This window comes from Lates calcarifer, unplaced genomic scaffold, assembly GCF_001640805.2.
Source record: "Lates calcarifer isolate ASB-BC8 unplaced genomic scaffold, TLL_Latcal_v3 _unitig_4980_quiver_798, whole genome shotgun sequence".
Classification (NCBI taxonomy): Eukaryota; Metazoa; Chordata; class Actinopteri; family Centropomidae; genus Lates; species Lates calcarifer.
The window spans coordinates 30,367-51,859 of NW_026117217.1; the positions used below are offsets into that span (position 1 = coordinate 30,367).

Here is a 21,493-nt window from a genome sequence, read left to right on the forward strand (position 1 = left end):
TATCATCTTTGGCTCATCCAGAAAACTAGAAACATCCAACATTTTGGTGTCATTGGTTTTGCAAAAACCTTCCATCCATCCATTATCTATACTGCTTATCCTTAAGGGTTATGGGTGGGCTGGGGCCAATCCCAACTGACATTGGGAGAGAGGTGGGGTACACCCTGAACAGATCACCAGTCTATCTGTTCTGTCTTTAGTTTGGTGAATTAGTGCCCCCTCCTGGTGCCTTTAGTTGTTTTGTATGAATATGCACTTTGACCCGGAACAGGAAGTCAGTGGCTCAGACTCAGCCTATAGCCACATTTTGCTGCATAAGCCTCAGTATCCATCTGTTGCAATCCTTCCTTTTGTTTATGCCTTCGAAAGCATTGTCTGTGAGTATTGGTTTCATACAGAACATAGAACAATGTCTGGATATTAGTTTCTTGAAGTTATTTTTAAAGAGCCTTATATGATGTTGTTGTTGTTAGCTCAGCTACATGTTTACTGTAGTTGAGTCATAAGAGCTGTAGTCTGCAAAAGGTACTGACAGCACAATATGTCATTATGTATTAGCTTCATTAGTTACTCTCAAAGAGTTGAGGAAGTTTTTAAGTTTGTGAATGCTCTAGCTCTCTATATTTCCATTTTAGCATTAGCATATCTAGTAGCTGCTCTGCTGTGCACTTAAAAGGCTATTTTACTGATGCATTGTAGTTATGAGGAGTTTACACAGCAGCTTGTGTTTCTAGTCTACATCATCTAGATCATCAGTCAGTGCTCCAGCAGCACTAGCAAGAGCAAAAGCAGAGGCTGCACAAACACGCACTACCTTTGCAGGGAGGGAGATTGCCATTAAAGCTGACAAAGCTAGACTAGAAGCTAATTTGGAAGCCCTGCATCTGGAAAAAGAGGCTGCAGCTGCTATTGCCCAAGCAGAGATATTGGAAGCGGCAGCAGAAAATGCAGGAGCTTCATAGTCAAAACAGCTACCTAGCAACAGTACACAGCACACATGAACGTGTGAGTGATTACGTCAGGGACCAAGCTACATGTCTTAGCCAGCAGTCTGAGCTAGCTTTGAACTTAGTGCATGAGCAACAATCAGAGCAGCCCTGTGTGCTTAACCTCTCAATGTACTCAGAAAGCATCCGAGGAAGACAGTAACCAGCATGATGGAGGTGATGCCTGCCCTCCACCACTAAATGCACAATAGAGGTCAAATGCACCACAGGCCTCACAGATACCTCATGGTGCTCACTCAGTCTCCTAGCTACAAAGAAGAAATTCCCCTCGTATTAAAAGAGAGGCATTACTGCAGGGGCCAGATAGTGACATTAAGCATCAAAGACCCAGGTTTAATGCCCCACAGTATGCAGACAGTTTACCTGCACACCATCCAGAGTCTTCAGTTATTATGGACATGGCGAAGTATCTGGCACAGAAAGAGCTTGTAAGCACTGGCTAGTAACACTTTGATGATCACCCAGAAACCTACAGAGCATGGAAATCATCTTTCCTTAATACAGTAAGAGATTTGGAACTTACTGCTGGGGAAGAGTTAGACTTGCTATCAAAATGGCTAGGCAAAGAGTCATCAGAATATGCTAGGTGTCTGAGGGCAGTACACATAAGTAACCCAGAGGCAGCGTTAAAAATGACCTGGGACAGACTTGATGAATGTTATAGAAATGAAATGATCCCAGCTTTGCAACTTTGGGCAACAGCTGTCCTCACATAAACTACAGAACTCAGTGCATAAGACTAAGATCTCCCTGGCCAAAGCTCAGAATTAAAATACATCTAAAAATGATCCAGCTCAACACCATCACATTCATAACAAGCCCCACCTGCTGAGGAAATGCAGTGGCATTTCAGACTGAAAACTATTGAGGAATGCAAGGCCTACTTGAAAGAGCAAGTATATGCTTCAGGTGCTTCTTCTCATCATCGCATCTCACCCACAACTACAAAACAGAACTGAAGTGCAATGAGTGCAACAGTGGTAGTCACTTTATAGCTCTACATCCCAGTCCAACTCCATTGGCGCCCTGAGTTCCCTACCAGAGAATGGCGGTGAGGGAGAAAGGGAAGATTCCTTGTCTATGCCTGCTTTAAACTCTCTATGCACCGAATTGTGGTAGCAACCTTACAGCAAAGTCCTGCTTAAAGATATGCCTTAAAATGTCTACTCTCAAGGGCACCGTGAGAATGTTGTCAAAATGTATGCCATGCTCAATGACCAGAGCAACAGATCATTATCCAGGTCAAAGTTCTTTGATTTGTTTGGCATCCATGGTGATACATTCCCCTACACCTTGAAGACATGTGCCGGCATGAGAAAGAGTTCAGGCAGAAGAGCTTCAGGCTATCAGATTGAGGTACTGCACGGTGGAGTACGGGAGTCATCATGGACACAGTCATGAAGTACACTCTCATCAGTGGCTTATTTATATAACAGCTGAGCATCATATGACATATGTGTTGTTGAAATTATGAAATACCGTCGATTTCCCTCCTGAATCCTAAAACCTAAATATATGTAAATTCATATTCAGTCAACAAACAATAATTTTGTCCATATTTTATTCATTTTTCAGGCTTTGGGACATGTCAGTTCAGTGTACTGAAGACATTGTAAATTAATTTCCCCTTCACAAGGTAATGATTAGTTGAATTATCCCAGTCTCTTTCTACATAACATTGGAATCAGAGGAGCCAGGCTTCAGTATCTGAAGTGTAACAATATATTTAATAGATTTTCTAAACCAGGGATAGAAAAAAACATAGATCACAGGGTTTAAACAGGAGTTAAAATACAACAGCCACACCGCCATCACTTGCAGTTGACACTGCAGATGAGTTGTTCTCATCTACAACTGTTAAGCAATAATACGGAGAACAGCACAGAAGAAATACAACTACTACAACACCAAGAGTCTTGGCTGCTTTCATTTCAGATTTCTTAACTTTTACGTTCCCTACATGCTGATGTGTGACAGCTGCAACGTGAGAGCGCATGGCACGAGCCTGAGATACAGCCACCACAAATACTCGCAAATACAAAAGTGTAATAACAATAATACAGCCTAGAAACGTCACAACAAAATCAACAACTCTTTCAGCAAAACCGATTACAACTACACAATCTCCATAACAGGAGATATACCGGTCTGGATGTTTAAAGAAATCCCTCAGTATCCAAGCGCTGTGCACAGCAGAAAATATCCAACACATCCAAATGCAGAGTTGAACTCTATTCAGAGTGACTTTGGTGGTGTAAAACATTGGGTCACAAATAGCCACGTAACGGTCAACTGATATGAGCACCATGCTTCCTGCTGAAACACTGACAGTGAGGAGGCCCAGGAAGTACTGCATAACACATATGAAGTCATTCAGAATCAAGCAGCCATGGTTGTGGAGAAGCAGAACTGGCATCTGCAGGAGACCCACAAGGAAGTCTGCAACAGCCAGAGAGAGGAGGAGGAGGTTGGTGGTGGTGTGGAGCTGCCTGAAATGGGAGAATATCAACACTGAACTCACTGTTACATGTATTAGTTGTAGAAATAATGTTATTAGCAGATCTAAGTCTAAAAGTATGAACTGTCCTGTAACAACATGTATACGCTGATAGCTGTATCAATACAATAGTAAAAACATCTGTAAGTGTCCAGTATGCACTGATCAAATTCCCAAACAGTAAAATATAAATCCAATGCACTTTTATATTCCTTGGAAGAGAAAGTTAGTCAATGTGCAGGAACCATCATTGCTAATCATTTACACCTTTGTGTAGTGTATCACATTAAACGCAAAAACTAATCAACTACTGTCTGTCTGGCTCCTGCCTAGAAAAAAATGTAGATCGTGCAAAGTAATGTTTTTCTCTGCCTTAAGTATGAGATAGAGATGATGACCAGCAGGTTAAGAACCACAGTGAGCAGAGTGATGCTGAAGAGCACAGTGTAAATGAGTGCAGCCTCCAAGTGAGGACGTGTTGTCTTCCTGCAGGAGTTGTTGAATTGGGGAAAGCAGAGTTCAGCTTCTTCCAGAACATCCATCACCAGAGAGAGAGGAGAAGCTGCTGAGCTCTGATGCCTTTCTGATTAAAGCTCTTTGTCATACAGCTGATTTATCTCCTTCCTTCCTCCCCATCCCATATGCACATTTCATCTATTCAGTAGGCCAAAGCTGAGTATGTCATACTCTGGCTGTCTGTCTGTCTGTCTGTGTATCTATCTTTCTGTGGCTACAACAACATGTGGGAAAGGAACATAAGGGTGAGGGATAGTATGAACTATGATAGGTGAGTGGCTGGAGAAAAAATACACAGTACTTCAAAGTGTTACAGGGCCAACTCCAGATAGTCTATATGGTGTAATGAATTGTCTGGTACACTGAAGTGTGTACTGTAGGCCAGTATTAACTTGTACAAGCAATGTGGAAGAACGATGTGTACTTGGACAGAAGTAGACAGACATAACTATCAGACAAGCATATCACTAATGACGCAGCGAAGACTGCAGTAGGGAGACCACTATCAACTGTGGTATAAATACTGAATTGTTCTGTGGTTTTTTAGCAAATAAACCCTCAAATCCACAAGTCAGTTCAGTTTCCATTGTTTGCATTGTCATGCAGTTGTACAGTCCCTGTGTAACAAAGGAGTCAATTTCCAAATTGAAAGGACCAGAGAAGTCCAGCGATACCAAGGAATCACCATAACGGAGATGAGATCTCACCTTTTCCCACCCTCAGAACTTTTATAACTGCTAGACGTGTAAATGAAGTTGTTAGGACAAAAAAAAGTTTTAGATGGTCATAAAGATTTACACCCATCTTGATATTCTGTGTACAATTAATCACATTATTATGAGGTTTGGTTGGAGGAAGACGGTAAGTTGGGATAAAATAATTACCACACACATCACATTATTTTTTTTTCCTTCACCCTGAATCCCAGGTGACCAATTAAACAGATTGTGGCACTGTTTTCCTATGACGTACATTTTGTAGAAGTCATGAAATATAGTCAGTTTCCTTACTGTACTCTGTATTACAACCTGATTTGCCATTCAGAACTGTGTTTTGGCAGGAATTCCTATAGGACGAAGGTCTACCAGGATTAATGTGTTGCCATGAAAATAAAATCCACAAGTTCCCCAAATAATTTTGTCCATATTTTTATTTATTTTCCAGACTTTGGGTCGGTAATTCAGTGTATTGAAGACAAAATAAAAAGATATTTCCTATTTACTTTCTTGGGAACCTCTTTGAAAATGGAGTCCTAATGACCTTTGGCCAGATAATGCAGAAATATGATGTACAGAGAAATGATCTTTTTCAGTATTTTCAGATAATGTTTCAGAAACGTTTTTTTCAGTTCCTCTGTATGTCCTGCACATTAAGAAAACTGACAATAAAAATCTTGAATCCCCAATATTGAAAAAAAGATATTCTCTACTGCAGGACACACATCACTTAAAGACTAAAGAATAAAATAAATAAATAAATAAAATATATGACATCTGCTGTGTGAAAAAAAAAAATAAGAAAAAATTCCAATTCACAGGGATACATTTGGTTTTAGTCAATTCATCAGTCGCTTTCTACATAAGACTGGCCTCACATGTGCCAGTGTAACAATAAGTGTAACAATATCTGTCATAGCTTTTCTGAACCAAGGGTTGGGGGGAAAAAAAAGTAGATCACCAGGTTTAGACAGGAGTTAAAATACAAAATACCAAATCTCAATGGCCGCAGATGATGCTGCTATTGACTTTATTATCTGCTGCTCCAATGAAACAATAATATGGACAGGAGTACAAAATTAACACAACTACTTCAACACCAAGAGTCCTGGCTGCCTTTATCTCAGATTTCTTAGCTTTGACAGTCTTTGAACACTGCAGTGTGATAGCTGCAGCGTGAGAGCACATCACACGAGCCTGAGACACAGCCACCACAAATACTCGCAAATACAGAAGTGAAATGACTAAAATGAGGCCTAAGAAGGTCACAACAAGACAACTCCATCAAAATTGCCTACAGCTAATAAAAGCATGTGCAAACATGCAGTGTCATGGCAGACACTGAACATAATAATGGACACAACCAGGAGACAATTTATGTTTACTAAAATGACTGAATAAGTGAAAGCCATAGGGGGGGAATGCCCAAAAGTGCTCAGCCCATAGCACAGGTGCGAGCCAATCAGATAATCTGGTTGAGAGGGGAAACAGGAAACCCCAAAGTACAACAGGATACCACACTGTATGTGACACAAAGATGGAACTGTGATATTATTCATACACTTGTGATAGGGCATTGTCTACAACATTTTCATGCCCTGTAGTTTTCAACTATGCGATGTAGAAACACAAAAGGGTTATGGTCTGTGCAAACAGGCTGCAAGGAAGAGCCCACATATACCTCAAAGAGCTGTAAAGCTCACCACAAGGTCAATGGTGCTGTAGTTCTGCTGCATATGCAACTTTTTGGAAAAGTAGAAGACAGGGTAGTCAGTGTCTGTTGAATCTTCCTGGATGAGCACCAGCACCTGTACCACTAGCATCGACGTCAAGCTTGAATGGAGCAGCACAGTTGGGGGCAGTAAGAACTGGTGAGTTACACAGGACAGCTTCCACAACATGGAAAGCCTAGTCACATTTGGAGTCCCACATCACATTGGTGACTCCCCCAGTCAGGCGAATACACAGCAACATCACTTAAATCTGTCCACATGAGTAGCTGAGAGGCCCACTGTGTCAAGAGGACTTGCCAGTAACCTTTCAGCTAGTCTAACTTGGTCACATAGCAAGCTGTTCCTCCCCTATCAATGCAGTCCTCAACACGTGGAAGAGAAAAAGAGTTGGGCCTAGTTACATGGTAACTTTGCCATAGTCTGTGTCTGAGTCAAGTCTACTTTTAGAACCAGTAAACAGGGTTAACCTCTTTCTTCATCATCAAAAACTTGACAGGGTTAACATGATAAGGATGGTGTTTGATGGGAGCAAATATATTAATATAATATAATAGCATGATTAATATAAACTATATTAATATCATGCTGCAGTACATTTGTGCAAGTGGGTAGCTCTGACATCAAAACAAGATGACCACATATCAACCCTGGTAATTTCACCCAGAGAAACATTTAACGGTAGCTGTACAGGTCCGTTCTACAGATGGACAGGAGACATGGCTCCAGTAAAAAGAGGGAATTACTTTATTACAAATTGATTTTAAAAAACAATAGAATTAACATGCACACCAGGACAAAGGGGAACCTAATCAGGGACCCACTTACCAGTGGAGGGAAATGGGTCATGAAAGGGATGAGGAATCCCAAATCAAGGGGACACACAGCACACAAGAAGGGGGACACCACCACCTTGGACACCAGGACCACCACCTTCAGCTCTCAGCAACTGGGATAAAAGGATAAGAGGAGGGATAAATGGGGTTACAAAAAGAAAATAACAAATAAAGGTTGGCAGCCAACAAATTACAGACTCAATAAATGAACAAAATATACTGCCCAAAATAATCTAAATACAAAATTTAGAAAATAAAGAACCATTTACCAGAACTGCAGATTAATGTATAGATACAATCTACTCAAATCAACAGACAAAACTTACATGACACAATTCCAACTGAAACAAGACATAAAACATACAAATTTAGAAAATAACACCACTAACACTAAACTTAACTAAACGAAAATACTAATGGCCACAAGTCGGCTATATGGCGACTATGACCAAAGTAACAAAACCCAAAAGAAAAAAGCAAATGAGATAGACTAATTCACCCACATGGGGTGGGATCAAACAAAATCCCAAAAGAACGGAAACAAAATAAGAGAATTAACCCCAACTCACTCATTCAGACATTATAAAATAACCTATGCTTAAACAGGGCTGACCAGTCCAACCATGGTGCAGGCTAACGTATGCATGCGACAGCATCAAACCTAGGCTCCCACAGCAAGGCCAGTTAGCGGCCAGGCCAAAGCGGAGCAAGCACTGCAGTCAGGCAACGCGGTCAAGCGAAGCGGCCAGTCAAGCAGCAATGCAAAACATCTATCACCTAAAGGGGAGGAGGTGCGCTCCATACCTGAGCGGCAGCGGCGGAGAAAAACCCAACAAGACGGCCAAGACAACCGCGCCGACACGAGGCCCGCAATACGAATAGCTGCACCGACGGCAACCGAAACCGGAAGCGAGACGGCCAGGAAGTGGACTATCTCGGAACCAAAGAGCAAGAAGTTGGTCAAGATAGACACCGCACCCCTTTTATAATGTGCCCCCAGCTGCTGATTGGCTGATAAGCTAAGGTGAATGGGAAGGCAGTGAATTCACCATTAGGAGCAGGAATGAAGCTCATCCTGCTGCACCAAGAACATCCTTCTTTTAAGAGTCAGGAAGATAGGTCACCAGAGCCCCAAGATTTGCTAACACTTGAGAGTCCTGGAGCCAGTCACCCATAGCAGGCACATTTTCTTTGGTCAAACCATCATCAGCAGGACAAGTGTAAACAATCTCAACAACACCACTCACTTCATTTGAAAGACTTCAACATGTTAACATGACACGAGACTACACTTTCTGTCTGGGGTATAAATAACATAATCTGTGTTACAGCCTCTTAACAATATAAGGCCCAGTAAACCTGGCATGTAACACTGACTTGGGTATTGGCAAAAGATTCAAAACTGAGTCTCCAGGCTGGAAAGCATGCTGCAGAGGGTACTGGAGAAATTTCTGTACTAAACATACCAATACCAAGGAACCATCATATAACCCACACGTAATGGTTGGCAGTGGAAACTTGGCAACAGCTGCAACTGTAGTAAGGATAGGATGCTAGTGCTGGCTAAAAATTAGTGACCAAATTTTACAAGTTTGATACTTGTAGTTGACCCCTGGAAATAGCCATATGGTTAAGTCTCACACTAACAAAAGCTGTTGCCTCTTCCTCCCAAATCAGCTTTTACATGTTACCAGATTGACTGCCAGACATGTAAATTAAATCATTACAATGTTGAGTAGTTTTAAAAACTTGAGAGAAAATTTGAGAGCTTAGGTTCCCTCAAGCAGTGCAGGGCAGTACTGACTGATACATGTTTTGCACTCAGTAGCAGTATGCACTCCCTACAAACCCTAACCTAAAAAGTAATTCACAGTTCAGCACTACAAACCTGTATACTCAACTCAACTCTACTGATGCTGATACCACCATCAGCACCTATCTTACCTGTGAACTACTTCTGAAGTATACCAAGCAGACCACTTGAGGATTCCTGCTGCTCACAGACTTTGAAGAGACTTGCTGCTGCAGTTGCGTTAAGTTGCACTTTTAGGACCTGTAAGTATTATATAATATATTGTTTAGAATTTTAGTTTAATACTTTCATTATCTCAAAGTCATTTTCTTATTTCTGGTACTGTCAAGATACAACATACATAGAAATTGGGAGATTTTTCCTTTGCATTCACCTTTAAATCCAAGTGACAGATAAGACTGAGTATGGGACAAACATAATATGTTACATTTTTTTTGTGTCAAACATAAACTCAAAATGTCAAATGCTACTGTCCTAAGTTCATGAAAGTTTTAGTAAGTGTGTCTGTGTAACCATCGTTAGTTAAAAAAAAAATTAATGCACTGTTGTAGCTGATACAAATGTAGTTTCACAGGTATCCTCTATAAAAGAATATCTGCCATTTAATGATGGATACTGGTACTATTTTAGAATTAGGAACGGGTGATAAGGATATTATCAATATAGTTACTCTTATCAGTACATCTTATCTGTGCCATATTCTACTGATCCTTTTGCTGATTTCATTTGACTAAAGAAAAAAAATCAAATTATTTTAATTTTAAAAACTGCTAGCAACTGTTGCAATGAATGACATGTGTAGCTTTTATCTAAGGTTATCATATCCTAGTATTACTAGGTTTATCAAGTAAAAACAGATACATTTAAATTCATATTTGTTCAACATACTATTATTTTTCTTTTTTTTCCAGTACTGAAGACAACATAAGAATAATTTCCTCATTACAGAGAAAGAATTGGTTTATGTCAAACCATCCCTGTCTCTTTCTACATAAGACTGCCCTCACAGGAGCCAGGCTTCAGTATCTGAAGTGTAACAATATGTTTAATAGATTTTCTGAACCAGGGGTAGAAAAAAACATAGATCACAGAGTTTAAACAGGAGCTGAAAAACAACAACCAAATCTCAATGGCTGCAGATGACGCCCCTGTTGGGTTGTCCTCAGCTGCAACAGTGAAACAATAATATGGACAGGAGCACAAAATAAAAACAGCTACTACAATACTAAGAGAGTCCTTCAGCAAAACTGCCTACAACTACAAAAACTCCATAACAAGAGATATACTTGTCTGATTGTTTTAAGAAATCCTTCAGTATCCAAGTGCTGTGTTGAACTTTTTTCAAAGTGACTTCGGTGGCGTAAAACATTGGGTCACAAATCGCCATATCGCGATCAATTGATATGAGCACCATGCTTCCTACTGAAAAAATGACAATGAGGAAACCTAAAAAGTAATTCACAGTACGTATAAAGTCACCCAGGATCAAGCAGCCTTGGAAGAGCAGAATATCAGCTGGCATCTGAAGAGAACCCACAAGGAAGTCTGCAACAGCCAGAGAGAGGAGGAGGAGGTTGGTGGTGGTATGGAGCTGCCTGAAATGGATGGGAGAATATCAACACTAAAAGTATGTCCTGTAACAAGATGCAATAGTAAAACTATTTGCAAATATTCTGAATGCTCTGATGTAAGATGTGCAGGAGCCTGATGTGGGAATCATTACTAATCATTTTTAAATAATATTTTTGCTAAGTATCTCAAAGACACCATAATCATGTTTATCATTAGCTTTAAAAATAAAAAATAATAAATAGGGTTAAGGTTGAAGTATGTGTCAAACACAATGTATCAAACATAAAAATAAAACTACTGTCAGAATGTTCTAATCTGCTATTGTTTTGCTCAGAGACCTAAATGAGACATTATGTCACCTAGCTTAAAGCCATTTCTTCACGTATCTAACTGGGGCAAAAAGTACACATTTCTTAGGGCCATGTGGAGAAAGTTTATGTTTGCCTGAAGTGTGAGATGGAGATGATGACCAGCAGGTTAAGAACCACAGTGAGCAGAGAGATGCCAAACAGCACAGTGTAAATGAGCGCAGCCTCCAAGTGTGGACACATCATCCTGTCACAGGAGGTGTTGAGTTGAGGAAAGTAGAGTTCAGCTTCTTCCAAGGCCTCCATTTTCAGAGAGGGAGGACAAGCTAAGCTCTGACAACTCCCTGATCAAAGCTCTTCATCATACTTTTCTTCCTCCCCTCCCATATGCAAATTCCAACTTGTCAGAGGACCAAAGCCCAGTCTGTCAAACTCATCCTGCTGGTATTCCTGAATGTAGTCAGCCAAAGCAAATTTTAAATATCTAAAGAGGAAGCGTACTAACAAAGTGATAACAAGCTGCTTTGTGGGACAACTGATTCAGCCACGTGGAATGTATTGAAAACTTGCCAGTCGCCACACAACTCTCATTCAAATCTATGTTGTCAGAAAATAAAGTCAGAAAAACAGACTACACGAGTTGTTGTCAGCTTCAAAAGAATCTCTAAATCTCTACACCTATCCATTGATGCAGCTGCCATCTTATTGTAGTCCACTTAAAAGGAGGACATATTCATCCCATCCAACAGTTTGTTTCAGTGTTTTTTTTTTGTTTGTTTTTTGTTTTGTTTTGTTTTGTTTTTTTTTAACTTTTTTAAAGGATACAGATATAAATACAGACAATAATTTTGTGTTATTCTGCTGTTGTCTATGCAGCTACTCAGTAGAAAGCATACTGAAATTATCCAGTCGCTTACAGAAAAGCCCTGCAGAGAGTCATAATCACTGCTCACAGCCAACTCAACCCTGCTGTCCCCTCGAGGATGCTACAGCGCAATAAAAACAACTTTTATCCCTGACCCATAACAGAGATGAGCTGAGACATACTACCCCCATCATCTCTCTCAACATTGGCTCAACATAGTCCCCTGACTTTTCCTCCTGGTATCACCAGAGGGTCAACATTTTTGACTCAGAGGACAAATGTTAATTTTGTACTGAACTGATGTACTACATGGTGCAATCAAAAATTTTAACTATGGAATGAAAAAAGCAGTCTCCATGGCATGTACCCTGCTGTCTGCTTCCAATCCCAGAAAATTGTACAACTATTTACCTGTCACTGATGATGATTCATAAGTGTCATGAGGGTGCAACATCACGTCAGAGAATTTTTCTAATTCTAAAAATTGTTAATGGAATAATCAATGAGTATGTTACTTTTGTATGATGAGGGAAATGACTGTGATACATACAGTAAATGGCTGTTTTCGCATGAGCAGCATGGTCTGCCACAGCACTCAATATGTGTATGTGGGTGTGTTTTAATAAAATCCCCCCTACATTTTAGATCAGGGCCTGCATGTTTATCGTTTGTACCTTTTGTTCATCTTCACTTATGTTATGTCCCCTAAATTCAACCAGGTTGTTTCCTATTTTAGTTCCTGCAGCCTTCATTGTATCTTGGCTGCAAGTGCTAAAACAGGAAACAAATGCAGTTGAGAATACAGATTAGATTTGACCAAAGCAGCTTCCTGCCACAGTGTCCAATAAAACATGACCATGCATTATTGTATACATAAATGTATAATTTAAATGTTAAAAGATGTTTTTCTGCTCTGTTGTGTATATCATGTCTGACAGGGGAACATGAAACAAAAGTCAGACGATGCTTTAGTTTTGAAAACCGAATATAAGACTTCATGTATGAATAAGATCATGAGTAAGTGAGTTTTGTATTAGGACATTTTTCTTTAATCATGGAAATATCATATATGCTGTATGTAAAGCACACATCTAGACACACCTAGACTCAATTCTCTGAATGTTTTGAATTCATCTTGTGTTTTAAGAGTACTCTAATCTTGAATTGATTAAAGTTAAATTATTTTCTTAAGCAAAGCTATAGAAACGGGGTAAACTGTAATCATTCACTATAACACAACGGACTATACATCCTTCCTAAAACTTATATGATATTAGCATGAGCTACATGGCCTGTTGAGGTTTCACACATAAATGTCACACTCACTATAAATGCACATACATATGTACCAGAGTAAAGCTGACAGCAGAATGTTTCACAGAGATGACAATTAATCAAGAGTTTAATGTATCCACACATATACAGTACAGTTATAAACATTAACAGGCTTTCACTTGATCCTAGATATTTGTGCTCAAGAACAGCACAAATGGATATATTTACCTTTAATAAAGCATATTATCACTGTGTCGCTATAGTAGATGAGTATCACGGGAGCCAGGCTTCAGTATCTGAAGTGTCAAAATGAGTTTTATACATTTTCTGAACCAGGGGTAGAAAAAGGCATAGATGACAGGGTTCACACAGGAGTTGAAATGTGTCAGCCAGAGCTCAAAGGCTACAGATGAAGCATCAACTGAAGTGTCTTCACCTGCCAAAGCAGGGAAATAGTATGGACAGAAACAAAACAAAAAGACAACTATAACAATACCAAGAGTTGTGGCTGCTTTCATCTCCCTTTTCTTCACAGTTACAGTCCCTGAATGCCGGGCTGTTACAGCTGCAATATGAGAGCGCATGGCTCGAGCATGGGACACAGCCACTATAAATATTCTAAAATACAAAATTATAATGATAGAAGTTGGTATAAAAAAGGTGAAAACAAGGTCAATAAGTCCTGCAATGTAATTTATGATAACCACACACTCTCCCAAACACGAGATAGACCTGCCTGGTTGTTCCAGGTGATCATTTAAAAGGAGAATCCTATATATAACAGAACAAACCCAACACAGACAAACACTAATTTTTGCTTCTCTCTTAGTGACTTTGGTGGGGTAACGCAGGGGGTCACAAATAGCTATATAGCGGTCCACCGATATGAGCACCATGTTAGCTACTGAGGCAGAGGTAATGATGTAGTCTACAACATAATACAGAGTGCATACAATGTCACCAAGAAACCAGCACGCCTCTATGTAGATAATTTCAACTGGCATCAGCAGGAAACCCACCAACAGGTCTGACACAGCCAGAGAGAGGAGCAGGATGTTGGTAGGGGTGTGGAGTTGCCTGGAAGAAGGAGATTATCATCATCACTTAACATACTGCAATCATACAGTCATGACAAATCACTGAATTAGTTTCTGTAATTAGAGTAATGCCACACTGTCTAAATGCAAGAGGAAGAGAAAAAAGTAGTTATGATACACTGTAAATAACCATAGAATAACTCTAGCATCTAGGTGTAACATCATCTGTATACCAGATCAAAACAATTTCCTCTTTAAGGTAAAATTATCTCTGTAAATAATAACATTTTAGATGATCATATCTGCCTGAAATGGGAGATGGAGATGATGACCAGCAGGTTAAGAGCCACAGTGACAAGAGACATGGAGGAAAGCAGAACATAAATCAGCATGGCCTCAGTGTGAGGCTGTGTAGGCTTCTTGCAGGAGGAGTTTAGCTGTGGAACACAGAGTTCAGCTGCTTCCAGAGTCTCCATCATCAGAGAGCAGAAGCTGCAAAACTCTGGTGGCTTTCTGGCCAGAGCTCTCTGTCACTGAGCCCTTTTATCAAGCTCCTCCCTTTTCCACTCTCACACCACAGCTGACATCACATGAAACTTATGATCCCTTCTCCCTCAAGCTTTCATCATGGTCAGAAAATCTGTGCATTTCCAACTCAGAATTATGACCCAGAGGTTGACATGAACAGTTGATCAAAATTACCATCTGAATGATATAATGTTAATTAAGCATTTGACACAGGCTGTGCAGGGTTAGATTAATAGTTTTTTTTTTTTTGTTTATCTATCTTTATATTTTTATCTTTATATCTCTAAAGAGTAAATTCGGAACCAAAATGCATCAACAAAGCCCATCCTTAACTGATCCAATAGTCATTGGAAATTAGTTTGGTCATTTGGTATATTCTGCAAAATACAGTTGATGTACTTTGTTGCCATTGTTTCCCCAGACACACACACATATACACATTCACACACGCACACATGTACATAGTGTTTGTAGACTAGGTTAGAGTTGTTTGATTTGATATTTGAACACTGAATAGTTTGCTGGTCTTTTTAATGTTGCACAAAAGTGGGTATTACCAGCCTCTATGCTGCAGAACTTGAAATCCTTCAACTTTTACTAACTATTGATATGGTAATTTTGGTTGTAGTTATTAACTTGTTTATTAATCAAGGTTCCAAATTAATAATTAGTATATTTCAAGAGACTGATTTAATGAATTGGCTATCTGGTACCCTGAGGTGGATTTAATGCAAAAATAAATCCTATTTATTTATGTAATAATTAGTTACTTAATTTTAATATTTTTTATATTAATATTTTTACTAATTTGATAGCCAATAACACCAATTAGTTTGCTGTCCTCCAAAACCATGTCACCTGCTGTCTGTGGCCAATGAGGGAGGATTTTTGAATTTAGTGCCACTTTGACCCAGGTACTATCAATTTCCCTTTATGTTAAGGTAATTGATAATCTGTGCTTTTACCAAAATATTAATGAGATTTTAACCCCTCAAGAGGCATTAATCAAAAACATATATGGTACTGGTGAAATTGATAAACAAATAAATATTTCTCTGTGTGAAGCTGGGTAATATTTTGGTGGAAAAAATTACCCATAAACATTTCAAAGGGTAGTGCATATCATCTACTTAAAGGGTAAGGCAGATCAAGAAATTTAGGTCCCCCTACAGAAAACCTGTTTGAGCACAAAGACTAAACACAAGTGAATGAGCACTTCTCAGACATCAAAATATGTAATGAATGATCATCAGCTGAAAGGAATGTGCACGGTCTGTTCTGAATACATGCAAACATTTAACTTCAGGAAATTACATGTTAGGAATGGAGGGAAAAGGCCCGACAATAGTGTGTCATAATCACGAGATAGTCTTCTCATGATTGCAAGACACAAAGAGGTTTTCTTTGTGCATCAAAAATAACATTATAAAAGTGATGGGTCTTGCATAAGATCATGTCCTGGTTAATCAGGATGGTGGACACATCTCATTGTCATCAGTTATAATCATGGAAAAAAAAATCCAAACAGCATTTTCTCCTTAGATCACAGTTATAAAACTGTTAACACGACACCTCAAACTGCAAAAAATGTTGATTATTACTCTTCGTATTATGAGTACTTTATGAAGTTTTATATTTGCAAAACAGTCCCACAATGCCATCCCATTCTAAAGTCTATTCAAGTAAATAGATGCCGTCTTTGAGTCTGGTGTCCATCTTATAATACATCCATGGTTATAAAAACACTATTTCTTAAGTAGTAATGAGGTCTTTAAAAAACTGTCTGCATGCCAAAAACTAAATAATTTGTATTAGGATAAAATCTCAAAACATCTGCTAAACAAAATTTTCTGGAAGATTAGTTGTACCTGAGAAAAAATGTTCTGTAGCAATGATTACATCACTTGTTGATGTGTTGAGATTACATCACAAATGTTTAAGGTGATGACAAATATGATGCCAACTGAAAAACATTTCTGTGTACCTTGAAGAATAATTTGTTTCCAAAGCATTAATTGTATCTTGTTTTGAAGACATTGCATCATGTTAGACTTTGTTCTTTCCTAACACCTTTAATTGCACTGATGCCATTATTTGTCACTAAAGCAAGCAGGTGTGAAAACTTTCTTGGCAACAGAAAGTTTTCACACCTGGTACACAGCCACTGACAGCAGCTAACACTAAAAGTTGTTCAGTGTCCAGAGGCAAATGACAAACTGTGTTGGACTGGAATCAGCCACTTGAGAATTACTGTGTGTGTGTATGTGAGTGAGAGAGAGAGTAAGTGATCAAACAACCAGATATTTTACTTTTACTTTTATTGATCTTTTGCACTGAAGATTGAGCTAGGAGAGTTTCATTTCTGTCTATACTTTGGTGTGTTCCAACCATAAGTGACCCATCATTATCCCTTCTCTGTGTGAATACTGGAAACACTGGATTAGGGCTGTAATGAACACTGCAGCCTCAGACAGACAGAGAAAGTCCTAATCCACAAGATACCTGTGGTGAAGTTCATCTGTTTAAAGCAGTACAGATGAGTGGAAGCTGCCTGTCCTCCATATTAAATAAAGTTTGACAATTTTTGTCACTAACAATTCTTCATCACCTTTTTACAGGTTTTTAAACAGTGCACACTCATGTCTGCACCCTAAACTAACTTACAGCTGATGTTTCTGTAAAGTGCATTTGAGCTCTTAGCCTTCAAAATTGGTGTGTTTCCTTTTTATGATAAAATGTTAATAGTGAAGTACAGATACTCTGTCAATGCACTCTGAAGAATAAATCTGAATTGAAACCTGTGTCTGCAGAACACCTGCACTGTCATGTCATAGACCTCTGTGTTCTACTAAAACTCTTAGTGTTCCTGTAGAACTATATGTGACTCATCAGTGACCATTCATTTATTTAGCTATCTATAGCTACTGTATTGATTATTTTGAATTAATACATTTTTCTTTGACATTTAAATATTTAAACAGAGGTTGAGGAAATATTTGCTTCTTTGTTACTTTGTTTACCTCGTGATCAAAACTCCAAGTAAAAGTTCTGCACTTATTACTTATTAAAGTAAAGCATTAGTAAACTGTACTTAAAGTACAAAAAGTATACTGTAAAACATTTGAGTAAAATATGTTTTATTTAAACATCAATACCAACACCACTCTGTGAAAGTGCTCTGTTACAAGTGCCCTTGATTCAAATTTAACTTACTAGCAAAAGTGCAAAAGTATTATCAGCAAAGTGCACCTAAAGTATCACAAGTAAATGTACCAAATGGGCAGAATGGCCCCTGTTAGTGCTATATCATTATACAATATACTGTATTTCATAATATTTTATTATTATTATATGTAAGCAGTGTATAATTAACAACAGTTGGTCAAGATGGAGCTGATTTTAAATTATTTTATGCATTGCTGGGTAGTTTAATCTGTAACACTGAATCATATTTTGTATATTGTCAGTCATATGGTAAAATCAGAATAACTTCATGTTAGCTGTACGGTCATGGTGTACTGGTACAGTTGTTGGGAGGCATTGATATTAAACATATCAGTAAAATGTTTGTTTTCCGCCATAATATCCAATCTTGCAGGACAATATCCATCTATAGTGATGGGATTGTGTAAGCAAAAACTACAAGGTTTGATAGGTAATGATAGAAATTACATCAGCTAACATTATTGCTGAAAAGTTTACTTTGAGTCAGTCTACTTAGCAATGATTGCATCATGTATTGATGTTAGAGCTTGTTTTGTTTTGCAGTAACACCTCTGACTGCAGTGGTATCAACATGTGGCACTAATGAAAGCAGGTGTGAAAACTTTCGTTGTCAGTGAGGTACACAGCCATTAACAGCAGCTAATGGGCTACACACTGATAGTGGTTCAGAGCCCCAGAGGTGTGTGTGTGTGTGTGTGTGTGTGTGTGTGTGTGTGTGTTGTGGCCATAACACACAAATCTGAGGTTGTGTAAAATGAATAACTGTTTTCCAAACTTTCAACATAGAAATGAGTTCTGTACATTTGAGTCCACCCCAACATCCACACTTATAATCACTGACACTACAAACAAGAGTGTGCAACATCTGTACTAATCTGATCTAAAATTATAAAATTATAATTAACTACCACAACATCATTATTTTTTTTATAATACTACAGCTGTGACATCATGCAGACTTTTGAAAATAAAACTGAAGATATTCTGAAAATATAACCTTAATCAATAAATAGCAAATAAGACAATATCATCCAACTCATTAGCACATTAGCCTACCTCCCCTCCCATTGCAGCCAGTGTGCAGCTCTCAGTCAGGTCACATAACAAGCGTGTTTGTGCTCTCAATTTTAATGAAAATACAGTATTTGTTGTCAACCTTTTGCCTTTATACACATGGATACACATACATCAAAACATACTAGTATCAAATTATATTCACATATTTAATCTAGTGATGGGTTACTGATGATCACATTTCATGACATTTTTGTTAGTCTGAGTCTTATGAGGGGAAATACTGAAGATATAGTTGCAGTTAATCGGATGATCCACATTTTTAAGGGAAAAATTGACACCCTCTGCAGAGCTAAAACCTAGATTCACTGAACAACAATTCTTCATTTGCTGGTGTTACAATGTTTGGGAATATATGCTATTAAAGCATAAAATCTACTGACATGACTGAACTTGACAAAGTAAAATAGCCATTGTATAGTGCATATCATACCCTTGTGACTGGAATATCTGTTACGGACTTTGGAGAGAGATGTGTAACAATGTCATCTGAGTTTACACATCAATTCACAAATCAGAATAGGTTTTATTATGATTTAGGGGTAATGCGTGAACTTCGGCCCAAGCTGTTGACTGATGTTGACTTAATGCAGATGTGGCACCTGGGTTTTAAGTGTTTGTTATGTGTAAGCTCTCTCTGATAATGGCAAAATTTTAGTGTTTGTTTTTTTAAAAACTTCTCTCCACACTCCACATGCAGAACATCATGCCATTAACATTTAGCCAGAAGTCATAAAACCCATGAACAACCTTATATTTTAATGTTATATGTATATATCATATAGCTGTGAGGCTCAGATAATAATTATGGTGTTGTTTTTGGACTTGTTTTATTGTCAAATGAGGGTTATATAGCCACATAAGATACAACAATAATGTGTCATACCAAAAACTGTCTTGTGCTGAAGTTGCATCAGAAAGGGTTAAAGGTCAAGATCTCAGCTTAAAAATACTTTGATGAACCATTTGTTTCTCAGACAATGACTGCACCATGTTTTGATTTGTTTTTTTTTTCCTCAACACCTCTGATTGCACTGATGTCACAATTTGACCCTAGTGCAAGCAGGTGTGAAAACGTTCTCAGAGGTACACAGCCATTAGCAATAGGTAATGGGCTATACACTGAGAGTTGATCAGTCTCCAGAGGCTAATGTCTGTTTATGTGTGTGTGTATGTGTGTCCATTTGTTTGTGTTGTGGCAAACCATAACACTGCTTAATTTTCAGATTTAATTAACACACAGGGGGAACTAGTAGTGCTGTGTATTAAAATTTACAATTTTTTCACCGCATGAAAAGTTTCACTATTGACTAAATTGATCTTTGCTATAGCTTACTTTATCCTATTTAAGGATTGTTTAAACACATTTGGAGGTAAAAATAATCTTCAAACATGAATCAGGTCTTTTTAAGTATTATTTTCTCTAAAATCTAATAGGTGACAGGTTGTATGTCCTGTATTCTCTGGCTCAGGAAATGAACCCAAGCCCTTGTGTTGTTTTTGATGTCTGAAACCAGTTAAATAACAACAAAAAAAAAAGTTCTTGAAAACAATGATTCATATTGATGCATGTACGCAGCAAGATGTGCTGTATACACACACACAACATAAAAATAACAGCATCTTCACTCATTCCACAATGTCTCTTTACAGTAGCTTGGCCTCACATGAGTCAGCCTTCAGGATCTGTAATGTAACAATAAGTCGAGCAGCTTTTTTAAACCAGGGGTAGAAAAGGGCATAGATGATGGGGTTTAGACAGGAATTAAAATACATTACAAAAATCATAAAAACCTCGATTGAAGAACCTATTAAGATGATGTTGCCTGTGAGAGACACACAGTAATATGGGGAGTAACACATCAGAAACACAGCTACAAGAATGCCAAGTGTCTTTGCTGCTTTTATCTCCGATTTCTTAACTTTTACAGTTTTCTGATGTTGGAGAGAGCCAGATGCAATGTGGGACTTCATGGCACGAGCATGAGACACAGCCACCACAAACACTCTCATATACAGAACTATGATGACAGTAATGGGAATAATGAAACCAACAACAACATCAACAGCTCCTACAATTTTGAGCACACATTCCCCTTTACAGGAATTATACCTGCCTGGTTGCTTCAGGTTATCATATAAAAGAATAATGCTGTAAGTAACAGAATAAATCCAACACAAGGAAACACATATTGTTCCAGTTTTTGGAGTGACTTTGGTAGGGTAATGTAGAGGGTAACAAATAGCCACATAGCGGTCAACAGATATGAGCACCATGTTTCCTACAGAGGCAGAGATTATGATGACAGGTAACATGTAATAAAGCACACAAATCAGGTCACCCAGGATCCAGCAGGTCACTGCCATGAGTATTTCAACTGGCATCAACAAGAGGCCCACAAGGAAGTCTGAGACAGCCAGGGATAGGAGGAGAAGGTTGGTGGGGGTGTGGAGCTGCCTGCAGTAAGAAAATATAATCATTCTGAATGCTATG

At 38.5% G+C, this 21,493-nt stretch overlaps 2 protein-coding genes across 2 annotated transcripts; both read right to left on the bottom strand.

Moving 5' to 3' along the window:
- Positions 1-13,392: 13,392 nt before the first annotated feature.
- Positions 13,393-14,651, bottom strand: LOC108872831 (trace amine-associated receptor 13c-like). Its single transcript, XM_018660715.1, has 2 exons — positions 14,479-14,651; positions 13,393-14,212 (listed from the first exon to the last, which is right to left on the bottom strand). The coding sequence occupies exons 1-2, from the start codon at positions 14,649-14,651 to the stop codon at positions 13,393-13,395; spliced, it is 993 nt and encodes a 330-aa protein (XP_018516231.1).
- A 5,995-nt stretch (positions 14,652-20,646) lies between these two features.
- Positions 20,647-21,276, bottom strand: LOC127140809 (trace amine-associated receptor 13c-like). Its single transcript, XM_051068574.1, has one exon. The coding sequence runs from the start codon at positions 21,274-21,276 to the stop codon at positions 20,647-20,649; it is 630 nt and encodes a 209-aa protein (XP_050924531.1).
- Positions 21,277-21,493: the final 217 nt, after the last annotated feature.

Bases quoted from the DNA above. Each gene is read 5' to 3' on its own strand.
- LOC127140809 (XM_051068574.1), bottom strand. From the start codon at position 21,276: ATGGTGCTCATATCTGTTGACCGCTATGTGGCTATTTGTTACCCTCTA.
- LOC108872831 (XM_018660715.1), bottom strand. From the start codon at position 14,651: ATGATGGAGACTCTGGAAGCAGCTGAACTCTGTGTTCCACAGCTAAAC. The intron at 14,213-14,478 runs GCAGATATGATC...TCCTTCTTCCAG, and splicing joins ATCTCCATCTCCCATTTCAG to GCAACTCCACACCCCTACCA.